Consider the following 13,985-nt stretch of genomic DNA (forward strand, 5'->3'; position numbering starts at 1 on the left):
CAGCACAAAACAGACATTCGTTACGTTCTTGCGTTCAAAACACTTGATGGAGCGTGTGGAGTGGGGGAATATTGCAAGTGGGGACTGGATATTCCGACCCGGCCCCGCCCCCCTCCGCTCCACAGAGCGCAAATCCGAACTAAGTGACCTCAAGCTGTGTTCTAAGTATTAAACTATATTTATACTCAAATTTAACACAAATTCACTTGTGTAATGGATTGCTATGAACTGTATGCCAATGATTGACTTATGATCAATAATATGGTAGTAAACAATACATTGTATTCTAAAGCCGCTTTTTGTATTGTCTTATCAATGATGAACTCTTCTGCCACAAGAATGTAATGCATTTTAATTATCTGAATATATATATAATTTGTTTTATATTTAAATATAACTATGTATAATTATTTCATCATTATATTTTTTATTATTGTTATATGAGGGGCTTTCTCAGCAAAAATTTGTATATACGATTAATCTCGATTAATTAATCGGGACATCATGTAATTAATTCGATTAAAATTTGTAATCGATTGGCAGCCCTAATATATATCTTAAATTAATCTTAATATTATTGTTGTTGTTTTGTCCTTTGATTGTAAATTGCTAAAATGTCTCCCTTAAATAACTTTAATGTAGTTAGCTTTTAAATACCGTGTCATTTTGGAAGATACATTTTCAAAGAAGCTCTGCCAATAATGTAAAACATCAGCGGCAAAAAACAGGGTCATTATTTAGATTTTGTGAGGTTTAATGTTCATCTGCATGAGGTTTTTTCACACATCTGGTACATAAAGTTAATCTTTACACTAAACATAATCCCCATGTAAAAAAGACAAAAAAGTCAAAATGCTTTACATATGGAAGTGACACATACAATGACTCAGAGTTCATTTTTTTCACAATGACTCGGACAATGATTTTCCTTTTACCAACATGAACATATATTGTATACATCGCATGTGTTAGAAAATATTAACAAAACGCTACAGTTCACGTGTATAAAACAAAATCTTCAGGATCGCAAACATAGAAATTAAGTGAAATAATATCACAATTTTAAAAGAAAACATAATTTACAACTTCAAATTATCAGAGGCTGTAGGACAACAAAAATGCAACTATTGACAAGTGATGCAAGAGATTCAGTGATCAAAATAAAGTGGCAGTAATAATCAGAAATGTGACATGGGGACAGGTATTTATTTCCATCAATGCGACCCGGGAACCACAGATGACTCTAATCCTACACTAGTACACACAGAAATCAATGCCAGACAAAAAGGTGTGCACAGTAGGTAGATTTACATATTGTAACCTATAGCCCAAAAACCACTGCAAAACATACATTTTGAAAACCAATCCCAAACAACTCTAAGGGTTTCTCTTTTATCAATTTTAACTTTCACATTGACCACAAACATTGAGCACAAATATTTTTTCAAACTTTTTTGCTTTTCCAGCATGTACATTTGACATGGCCTAACAACACGAGCATCATTCTTGTCACATGAGATGATGTCATTCTTTGAAGAGGATTGGTTAAGGTTATTAAAAGTGCTGCAGTGTTTTCTATTGGCCCCTCTAGGACTGATTATGATGCTGAATATGTTTTAGGAGAAGGTTAACAGCATATTAGGGAACATTCTCTCAAAAAATACATCAACATATGCATTCCTTTAAAAAATAGCTTAACGAGCAGGAAATAGTGGATTGTCCCTGAAAATGTTTTGTGTAGAGGTCAATGAGTCAAACTAAACCAAAAGCATTATGACTATACATAGATTCAAATGAAAGATGTGGTCTGTATGAAAACAGGTTTTTTAAGGACAACGAGTATAATCGCAGCATCAAAATAATATAAATATTTGTCTTTTATCATAAAATCATAAAAGAAATAAACCGATGCATGAAAACAGTGATTATCTGCAGATAGTTTCCATTTTTTCATCTAATACTTTCATAATACCAAATGTAAACATTTGTGTGAAAGCAAATGTGGACTGCTCTATTTCTCTGGTAACTACAAGCAAAACAAGATGAAAGAGTTACCAAAAATAAAAGATTTTTCTTGAGAATTTCTTATGAGCAGATGTGAAATAGAGCCCTTTCATTTTTCATTTAGAGCAAAGGGAACATTCACATTTCAGATTTTAATGAATGAATATTATACTGATGCCTTTTGATACAATTCAGATATCTCAGAGCAAGACGGGCACTGCCAATGTATCCATAAAATACAGTTAAATAGCAGATTCATAGTATGATGGTTGCGGGCATGGGACATGTCATTACTTTGACAGAATATCATGAGATTAATAAACATGTTATTAACTTTCACTGTTACTCAACTCAAGCATGTACAACAAGAAGCAAGCAAATAAATCTGTAAGGGAGAAGAATGAGAGTAACACACAAATGTGTAACAACTGATTAAACGTAAATATCTCTTTAGAATAATGAAAGGGAACAAAAGAAACAAAAGGCGACAGTTTACCCCAAAAATGTGATTCTGACATTATTTATTCAACCTCGTGTTGTTCCAAATCCATATGCTATTATTTCTACCATATAACACAAAATTAAACTTATTGAGTAATCTTCATGCAGCTCTTTTTCATACGTGAAAAGTTCATAGTGACCACACCCGTCAATCTCCAAAAAGTTCATAAAACACCATAAAAGTACCCGAATACCCTTATGACGCACTATATTCCGTATCTTCTGAAGCCACACTTTGTTTTAGCTTTGTTTGAGGATTGAAATTTAAAGGAATATTCTGGGTTCAGTACTAGTTAAACTCAATCTACAGCATTTGTGGCACAATCTTTATTACCACAAAAATAATTTCGATTTGTCCCTCTTTTCTTAAAAAAAAAAGCGAGACATTTGCAATGGAAGTGAATGGGGACAATTCTTGGAGTGTTTAAAGCAGAAATGTGAAGCTTATACATTTATGAAAAGCTGTAGAATTTGTGTATTATTTATGATTTTTGTGGTGGATTACTAAATGACCGGGATTACAGGGTGTGGAGCGGAGGGGGGCGGGGCCGGGTCGGAATATCGCGCGCCCGGTCCCCAACGCGAGGGATAAAGGCGGCCGGTGACGATGGTTCGAGAGAGAGAGAATTACGGGCATGTCCGTTGTGTGTGTGTGTGTGTGTGTGTGTGTGTGTGTGTGTGTTTATGTTTATGTGCTTTTGGTTTAAGTCTGCATTAAATTATGATTTATGTTGACAAGCCGGTTCTCACCTCCTCCTTGCCCATCCTTAACAGTGTTACATTGGTGCCAAAAGCCCAGCAAGGAGGAGGCGAGAACCGGCTTGCCAACCATTTACCAACCATTTTGGTGTAAAGTTAAATCCAATTTTACAACATCGTTGCAATGACAATGTAACACAATAACCCTGTGTGGAGCGGTTAACTTTACACCAAAATGGTTGGTAAGTAATTTTATAACACAAAAATTATGTTAACGCACATGTTGTTTATGGCCTGTGGCTACACTTTCAAAACAGTGAGTATTTTAACGTTTACAAATTGGCTCCATTCACTTTTTGCCTCACTATAACCAAGATTTTTGCTTTTTCTAAAGAAAAGGCGTAACAAGTCAAAATAATTTTTGGTGGTATTCACAATGCTGTCGATTGAGCGTAACTTGTACTATACGCAGGATATTTCTTTAAGTTGTAATTCACCCAGTATCTACTCGTGCTGCATCTCATTCTGAACTACGCATGTATAAACTGGCGAAATATGCCACGTCTCTGTTCCACATATTCCAATTTGCAAAAATGGCATGTCTATGCCATTTGAATCTGAATACAAATGTAATTACAAAGCTTAGTTGGAGGGGGAAATATTCATTGAATAATTACTTAAAAACCTTAAAAAGAGGACTTGGAATATAATATGTCCTTGTATGCTTCTTTTGAGTTGCACAGAAAGAAAAAAGAAAAAATAACATCACATGAGTTTGGAACGACATGTGCGTGAATAAAGTCACACCTGGAGACAGAATTATTCTTTTTGGGTAAACTGCTCCTTCAAATACGGCAAATGGCCAGATACTTGGCAGAATGGAATCAAAAAAGAAGGAAAGTTCTAAAGTAAGACTCAGGCAAAGCGAAGGCTGATACCCTGTGTTCAGGAGAAGTGAGGTGTGCTGTTGTGAGGGGAGTGGTGTCTATTTGGTGGTGCGTTGTCTCTATAATTACAACACAAGACTAAGGGATCCTAACCACAGCCTCATAGTGAAACATGCAGTGCACAACACACACGGTTTCAGGTCCACAAACTACTGACACATTATTTCATTGTTCCGAGAGACCGCCCGCATCCTGATGTGGCCAGCGCAGGACAACAGCAAAGAGGAAGGAAGTGCCATTCTCTTCAGGTGTGACTTGTTGGGGAAACAGTGCTGTCACAGGGGCTTCTTCCAGCTCGGAGGGTCTTGGGTCTAGACAGACTGCTCCTTGGGGTAGTTAAATGGGGGACGAGGGGCAGGAGGGGCAGCGTTGGGCTGGAAGGTGTACATAGGGGTATTAGTAGGGTGCTGAGTGTATGCGTTTTGGGGTAGGAGGGTAACAGGTGGGTAGGCAGTGGGGGGTGGAAGCTCAACAAATTGTGCCTGGTTGCCTGGTTGATGGTGGCTCATATAGTCAGCTGGGTTCGGTAGCTCTTTGTTCCCAGAGTTCTGTGGAAACAAGAGAACGAGAGCAACTAGTGGAGATGCACTGATATAACACACTGTAAGTGGCAAACACGGGCAAAGAGAAATTTAAAATTTCAAGCAAACAAATAAAACAGTCACACTTTAAATTAGGTGTCTCAATAATTATGTATTATTCAAATTTTTTGTGTGTGCATTTTATACAGTGTACTTATTGTTTACACGTGTTGTTCTGCAAAACTCTCATGAGGTCCGCATCAGTTGCTATTGAGGTTGGGGTACAGGTAGGGTTAGGTAAAGGGAACTGTTAAATTAAAGTGCAATATAACAATATGCATGTTTACAATAAGTATATTGTATGAAATGCTTTCAAAATATAGTTTTTTAATGTAAGTTAATAGCAGTTAAAGACACCTAATAAAAAGTGGGTCAAAAAAAAAAAGGTGGAGCGGCATCACAAATACAAAGAGGCACAAAACCACTTTCACTTTCTATTGCTGGTGGGAATGATCCCTCCCACCTCCAACCTAACAGCTGATTCCCTCACAACTTTCAAGAAACATCTAAAGATGCCTCTGTTCTGTGAGCTTTTTACCCAGTGTTATTTATGCACTTACTCTCTCTTCAAGAAAGAAAGAAAGAACAAAAGAAAGAAATTAAGAAAAAAAGAAAGAAAGAAAGAAAGAAAGAAAGAATTTCAGCCAATCCAGGGACCCTTTAATAATTATAATAATAATAAAAAAATCATTGGTAATATTATATTATTGACCTAATTTTACTACCTTTACAGAGAGACATTTAAATGTATTTATGACATGGGTCTCTGGAATATTCCATTCTGATTGGCCAATGGCGGCATCTAGTGGTTTGATATTTCTGAGTAACAACTGTACATCCAGGGATCAAGACCGGTCATCTGAGTTTTGAGAGTCATCGTACTTACTGTATGTCTCGTATCACTCTGCAATTTCTAAAAGTAAGCTTAGAAATGTATTTCAAATAATATCAGTGAATCATGTCTATTTATTTATTTATTCAAAAAGTTGTCTTGTAATAAGTTGGATAATGAGCAATCAGACAGACGGTTTGGCAGAATAAACACCACCAGAACTCCAATGCAAACTGAAGGTCGCAAATCAGCTGCTCTGCAATTTCTTTCTTCTCACATAATAACGTAATTTCAATGCATGTCAATATTTCATGTCAATTTACTTCTTTATTTGGTAAGTAGTTTTGTAATAAGCTGAATAATGTGCAGTCAGATGGTCATTTCCACAATAATGACATGAACAGAACTCCTAAGCAAACTGAAGGTGCAAATCAGCTGGTCTTCGATTTCTTTCTCACATAATAAAATTTTTTCTCATGCTTTCCAAGTGTGATAAACTGTAATTATCGAGCTACCCTTGTACAACTTTGTCCTTGTAGTAATTTCCTCATTGAGAAACTCCAGCTCTAGTTTACTGAATTTTTTTGTTTCTATAATTTTCCTCCATGTCAAATGAAATGTTGTCAAATGGTTACCTGTATGTAAATTACATGTATGATAGTTAATGTCTTTAAACTAACACATCTTACAAACTTTATATTCAAAAAGATTATTGCAAGGTGCTTGCTACTTAAGAAAAAATGATAATAGATACATTAGATACCTGTATCATTACATTTTACTGTTAAAATATTGTATTTGTTGTATTAGATAAGGCAACATCATGCACACACTAGTATGATCAGACAATGTAAGAGCCTGTCATTATATATATATATATATATATCTGAGAACTTCAGCTGTGGCTCAGGTGGTAGAGCGGGTCGGCCACTAATCGCAGGTTTGGTGGTTCGATTCCCGGTTCACATGACTCCACATGCCGAAGTGTCCTTGGGCAAGACACCTAACCCCAAGTTGCTCCCAATGGCAGGCTAACGCCTTGCATGGCAGCTCTGCCATCATTGGTGTGTGAGTGTGTGTGTGAATGGGAAGTACAGTGTAAAGCGCTTTGATAACCACTAATGTTATAAAAGGCACTATATAAGTGCAGACCATTTACCATAACTTATTAAGAATTTTTCAAAAATTGCAAGTAGGAACATTCTTAGAAAACTTCTTATTATGTGTCCCAAGAACTTTGTTATTTCTTTTTTTTTAAATCACTCTACAGATCCCCTATATTACCTTAAATGGACCCCTAGTTATAACCTTTGTATTGAAGCAAACAGGAGTTTGATGATTATATTGATCTCAGATCAAATCATTTTGTATAAATGTGTAATGTGCAATGTCACTTAGTTAATTTTGGTTCAAAATGTTAACAAAAGGCACAGTGTATATCGAAGGCACTGTAGTGAGAAAACATGCAAGAGTCTTAAGTAAAAAGATTGCACATTTGTACAGTTAAACCAGAAATAAAACATACAATCTCTTAACGTGAACATCTTTATGACATGTCAGATAACACAATTGAACAACCCATCATGAAAGTGTATATTTGCTCAAATGTTTTTATTTTTTTAAAATCTGGCTCTTGTGTGTGTTGTCAAAGGTCATTCTTAACTTTCCTTTCATCTTGCAACAGGAGCTGTAATGACACATCTTTGTTAAAAACCAGGAGTTACACAGATGACAAGAATGAAAGATGAGAAATGAGTTAATGAGAAACATGCAGTGTGGAGAAAGAGAGATGTAAAAATAGACAGAGAGAGACTGTTTACACCTGGTATTGACATTTGTTTCAGGAGATCATATCACAAGTTGTCATCTGAGACACATCGACATTTCCATTTACACCTGATATTAAAATGCGTCTGTGTCTGTTGCAGTGATCAGATTGCAATGGAAGGGTCTCTAATTTCGTCAATACGTCCATTACTTACTATGTCAGTGTGTTACTGGATGTTGATGTCAGGCATACTGAAAATGTACCAGGAAGCAAGGATGTAGGTTTGGATTTAAAGGTTAAGTAGCTTACATTTGTTTATGTCAAAATACTTTCTCCTCTCCCAGTATAATTGACCTGTTTCAGTGACGTCGCATTTCCTTCGCAGCCGCCATATTTGTGACCATCAGCGGGAGGAAACAATGGCGGTGAATGGAAAACCACCCGTAAAACTTTATCAATAAAAACCTAAAAAAAAATGCTACTGATCCATGCCAAGTCCCAGGAAAGGTGTAAACAGGTCTGACGTCAGCACAAATTTGCCAAATTTGACTTTCGCAGACATTTAAATAAATTTGTCCACGATTCACCTCAATATGGTGGCGAGTCGGCGGCGAATGCACACGCCTCTCGGTATCACCATCTCTCATTCAGAAGTTACACGTGTTTGTGATGCTTTAAAACTGACTTGGTCAAAATATTACAAAACGTCAGTGATGATCCCATCTGTATGAATGTAAGATCTGCTTTAAACATATGGATCACAAGACGCTTCAGACCTTGTTAACACCTGTATTTAGCATTCTGTATTTAGATCACCCAACACAAATATTAGTACTAAGTGTAAATACATCCAGAGATCGAGAAATAACATTAGAGAGGAAATGGGACGGTGACTTACGCAGAGTCCCCAAGCATCTTTACATCTACGACAATGATGATTCCCATTATGTGAGCAGTAAGTTAATGGAATGAGCAACATCATTTCTAAATAAATGCTGAACAGTGCACATCATTGCTCAACCCTTGGCAGTCTTCTGTTCTTATAGCTGAGAGTGAAGGACACAAGCGTGACACATGAGGTTTTATGACATGAGGAACCACTGAGGGCTCAGATGGACAGATGATTGTGTAAAAGAATCTGATCACACATTCACATTTCATTTTGGGGTGCACATGCAAACACCTCTAGACAGCAAATAACAGCAGAAGGGATGAGGTTATTTTATGATGTAATAATAGCAGAGGCCAAGGCTAGTTGTCACACTTTTTACACCTGTGAATATTTCTCAAGGTAGGTTTATATTTCAAATTCAATATCTGTATAGGCACATACTTTAAAGTCTTGACTACAAAAGTTTAAGACCTACTGAGATATAGCCCTTGTGACAACTTTAGAACATATTGTAACATTAAATATATACAAAAATGTAAATGCTCTGTAAAAAGAGCATGAAAATAACACAAAGAAGGAACTGAGCCTTAAAAACAAACGTGTGCTATTTACTCAGTAAGGATTTTCTCCATTAAATAAAACATGACTAAACATGGGCACAGGTTTCTGGAGAATAGAATGCCATCATTACATCTACTTCAGTCAGAAGACTAAGTGTTCTGGAGCACAGTGTTACCTCCAGTTAGGTATCTTTATTGCCTTTCAGCAAAGACAAGTGCTTGTTTAATGTTGCTTCAGATCTGGCTACAATCTTGCCTATTATTAGTTGCTTGATAATGTACACGGTGCTTTTACACCCAGCAGGGGAGAACTGAATAAACTGTTTCACCTGATTTTTTTTAACAGAACAATGGTCATTCTGGCCATCATCTACATCTGTCTTTGTTCATTAGATCTCTCTGGCTAAAGCCAAATAAAACAACGTAATTGGAGGAACAAGAAAAGACATTGGGTTCAGTATAGGCCTATGTATTGACACTGTTAACATTATTCTACATACTTTTGAAAACATATATTTTTCTCTGTATTTTGGCATTCAGTCCACACTGAGATGCCGGTAATTTAGGCAACAATTAAACCATTTTCTAAACAGTTTGGGGTTTTATTGGATTATTTGTTTTTACATTACATACATTTCTGTGCGCAATGAAAATTATTATTATTATTATTAGTAGTAGTAGTAGTAGTAGTAGTAGTAGTAGTATTAACAATATTAGTCATAGTACTATTATTATTAATAATAATAATAATACTCGTAATGATAATAACAATAGCAAAATTGTTGTTATTATTAATTTATTATTATTATTAATAAAATCCTTATAATTCTTCTACTACTTCTTCTGCTTCTTCTTCTTCTTCTTCTTCTTCTTATTATTATTCTTCTTCTTATTATTATTATTATTATCATCATCATCATCATCATCATCAACATCATTATTATTACAATTATTATTATTTTAATATAATCACTGGACCTGATATTAACTTTAATATTATTCTAAAATGTGTAAACAAAAAATATATATAAAATAATAATAATAATAATAATAATAACGGTCCAAACTTTTAATTGGTAGCGTTAAATGACCCCCCTAAAATACCTATTAAAAACAGAAAAAATTTGTGTAAATCATAATGTTGATAATATTGGGAAAAGAAAATGCTTTAGCTTTAATGTAAGCTGAACTAACATGCTGCCAAATAACACTGCAGAACTAAACTTCGATTTGAAGTCCTTGTTATGAACTTCAATATTAGAGGGCCATTGAGACTCCAAGATAAATGCACAAAAAACACCCATATACAGAAACAGCTTCCTTTGAAAACAACCTAGTTTTCTTAAAAAAAACTAATTAAGGTGGTGAGTCGTTTTGACAGCACCTTCCTCACAGTCAGCATAAGACTCAGAGAGACACTTCACTGGTGCACAAAACTCAGCACTAATCTAAATGAAAATCACTGGCCGAATGAGAATATATATTTTTTCTTCAACAGTGAGGTAGGCGAGCAGGGACCGATAGTCCACCAAGGGGAATTTGACCTAAATAGGCTTCTTTTATCTCCTTTGACAATGTAATGACTCCTCCATTGCAGCTTTCCCGCGTTACAGAACTTCGGAATTTGCCAAAGCAATTATTTTGCTATCTTCAGGCAAGGACTTTGACCTTCTGGCCTTTCTAGTGGCTCTACATAAAGCCTGCTACAATGCTGATTGAAAGTGCTTTCAAATAATATGTACTGATTGAAATGGACCTCTTTTTTGTACCCAATTTGAAAAAGGTGGAACCCAGAGTTGATCTGTCAGTCATTCTTGAGTGCTCTTTTTACAATATAAAACATGCTTTTATTCCCTATTTCAATGCCTTGAACATAGAAACTATCTGTGCTCTGTTCTATAGAACCCACAAAGAAACAATACTACCAATTAGAACACGTATTCAAGCCATAGAGGTATCTGTAGGTAATATAGATCATTTGAATATATGACTTAGATCAAGAGAAGCAAAAGCCATGCCCTGATTTTACTAATAGTGGAAAAGATTGCTTTGAGATAAGAGCTGTGTTGATTCTCAACTAAGATTAATTCCACATGGGTTCTTGTCATTCTTTACCAAGCTTAACACAATTTTCTTAGTAACTAAAGTCTGTGTATTGCAGTCCTCTCGGATCTTGTATTATGCAACACAGTATAAAATACCCAGAGTTACATAACAGTGGATAATGTGTGGATAATTTTCTCTGCACATTCCAAATAAATGTAATAATAAATTCACATTACTGTTTTACAGTATGCACTCACCATCACACTGAACAACAATAACACCCAAGTAATTAACATGCTGTTATAGGTAGCCATCTCTCCTTCAAGAACATCTGTTTTTCAGCTCAAAAACAAGGACACATCATCACCCAGGTCTACATACTGGATCCAAGCTCTGCACTCTCTCTCCATATTCCTTTACATATTTCCTCGCTGCCTGGTTAATTACTGGCTACATCACTCATAGACCCACCCACTCTGCCAGGAAAGGTCACTGCAGTGTGTTTAAACAGACAAAATGAGACAAAAAAGAAACAATGGTTCATCTTTAATTAGCTGTATGAATTAGAAAGCGGTTGTTTTGAGAGAGTCATACACCTCTCTTCTACAGGGGTCAAATCATAAGTAATCAAATTGTGCTTGCACTCTTTGACCAAGAGTTTATTGTACTATAATGTTGCAAAACTATTGTGCAAAAATAAAAAGTTCAAGTTTGTAGGCGATTTCACAGCTGAAGCGTTGACAGCTGAATAAAACAAAAGCACAACAAGATGCAAAATTTGATGCATAATAATCTGAAAGAATGTGCTGCTAGATCTCAATGCAAGAAAGACTTCCATTTCAGACTGTAAATCCCTCAAACTATCACTGCTTATATAGTACCAGAGACAAAAACATGTTTGGTCTCTAATGACACATCCTGTATAAGAATGTCAGTCATTAATCATTATGCTAATATGGCTCAAATGGCCAAAACCAGATTTGAGGCATAAGCTGAAGAGGCAATTATAAATTTTAAAGGCCAAAGTTGGTCTTGAATGACAATACAAATGAAAGTGAATCTCATTAATGTTAATATGTTCTAATGGAAAATAAAAACACTTGGAAATTGCAATTCAAAGCAAATGTAATTGCATCATTTAAGCAATTAGAGGAAATACACTTCAATTCAAAGAAGGAAATAGAGAAACTCTGTATGTTCCTAATGTATTCAAAGATTCAGTTTGATTATAAAAGAGTCCTCGACATTTCCCTAGATGCCTCATCTAAAACTTAAAAATATATATTTTTCATCGACAATCTTAAATGCTGTTTGCAGACTGTTTTACTTCCGAAATATGACATATTTGAGTTTAACAAGATATTCAAAGAGAAAAAAACTAAAATAAGGTGGGAATTGACTGGTTCATGAAAAGTGGGTGGTGCGCATTGGAATGGAGCCAGGTGGTTGAGGGGGAGAAGATGAAAAGTAAGAGTGATCTGAGACGTCATCCAAAAAGTTGTTTAAAAGGTAAGTCAAGTTATTCTATTTTGTTATAAGATTAAAAAGACAACTATTTTATTTTTATCATATGCACAATAAGACCAGGAACGCGAGTTAAGTAAATAGATTCATGATTTCAAAATTGTATGTGATTACTGATCTAAAATTTGAATTCCATTAAAATCATTTTAATGCACTTTTTGTAATTTTATTATATGAAAAGGTTTTTCAAAGTATATTGCATGGGTGGAGAGGTTTCATCTTAGGTAGTGGAAGCCTAAGCGATAGTTGTATTAAGACGACTCACTGTAGTAAGCTGGTTATGCCACTCATTAATTTGTGTCATCCAATCATATCATTACTTTTGTTCACAGGCCTTTATTAAAGGGACAGTTCAGCCTAAAATGAAAATTCTCTCATTATTTACTCCCCACATGCAAATTCAGATGTGTATGACTTTCTTTCTTCTGCTGAACACGTTTTATTTTTTTTAAGAATATCAACTCTGTATGTCATCACATTGAAAGTGATAGGGTACCAACATTTTGAAGCTCCAAAAAAAGCACATAAAGGCAGCATAAAAGTAACCCACATGTCTCCAGTGATTACATCTATATCTTCAGAAGCGATATGATAAGTGTGGTTGATAAACAAGTTCTTTTTTCCATAAATTCTCCACCCTGCCCAGTAGGTGGTGATATGCACAAAGAATGTGAATCACCAAAACAAAAGCAGAAGAATGTGAAAGTGGAGATATATAGTAACATACATTACATACATTTAACCACTGAAGTCTTACAGATTACTTGTATGCTGCCTTTGTGTGCTTTTTGAAGCTTTAAAGTTCCAGTCACCATTCACTTGCATTGTATGGACCTACAGAGCTGAAATATTCTTCTAAAAATCTTTGTGTTCTGCTGAAGAAAGTCAAACACATCTGGGATGGAATGAGGGTGAGTAAACAATGAGAGAATTTATATTTTTGGGTGAACTACCCATTTGACACATCGTATCGACCTCCCTGTGTGAAGACGTTGCTTGGGACCTCCGCCACCAGCTACTGTAGGTCCCTGTCAGCTGTTAGGGGTAGGCTCCTCACCCCTGTCATCTTTCCTTGGCAGGATCTGATGGTCGTGCATCTACCTGTCATTGGACCATCGGACGGGGACTTACGCCTAAGGACATTCATTTATTATAAATAAATATCCTTAATTCAATCTTGTCTCCAAGACTTTCTGGTACAAATGTAATTTCCATTCTTCAACAAAAGTTATTTAACAGATAGGTATTCAACTTAATGCCTGTGTACAGCATCAGTCCTCATAAACTTGCCATTTGTTTATTGTGCTATATTAAAACTTTGGCATTAATCCCCTGACTAAAACACTGTTTTCATAATAGTGAATAGTCTCAAAGTTAGTGAAATAAAATACCATATATTTTGATACTTTTGAGCTGAAGTAATCTTAATGTATGCCTGTATACCCCTTACAAAAAAGTGCTGTGGCGGTATCATGGTGCTGTGATGGTATTTCATGGTTAAACTAAATTACACCATGAAAGAAAATGGTATTGCCATGGTACAGTCTGTATTGGCACCTTTTGGTTGTGAGAGTACAAGACTTAGCTCGGACTAACAATGCTATGATCTTGATGCATCCCTTTCATTACAG

The 13,985-nt window shown here is 35.6% G+C and overlaps 1 protein-coding gene across 1 annotated transcript in view; it reads right to left on the reverse strand.

Moving 5' to 3' along the window:
* Positions 1–757: 757 nt before the first annotated feature.
* LOC127661927 (nectin-1-like) overlaps positions 758–13,985 on the reverse strand; it is a 296,333-nt gene continuing 283,105 nt past the window's right edge. Inside the window, exon 9 of the mRNA XM_052152890.1 lies at positions 758–4,699. Within this exon, the coding sequence (XP_052008850.1) occupies positions 4,463–4,699 (237 nt within the window). The 3' untranslated portion in view covers positions 758–4,462. The remainder of the gene's footprint in view (positions 4,700–13,985) is intronic.

This window comes from Xyrauchen texanus, chromosome 21 (genome assembly GCF_025860055.1).
Source record: "Xyrauchen texanus isolate HMW12.3.18 chromosome 21, RBS_HiC_50CHRs, whole genome shotgun sequence".
NCBI classification, from domain to species: Eukaryota; Metazoa; Chordata; class Actinopteri; order Cypriniformes; family Catostomidae; genus Xyrauchen; species Xyrauchen texanus.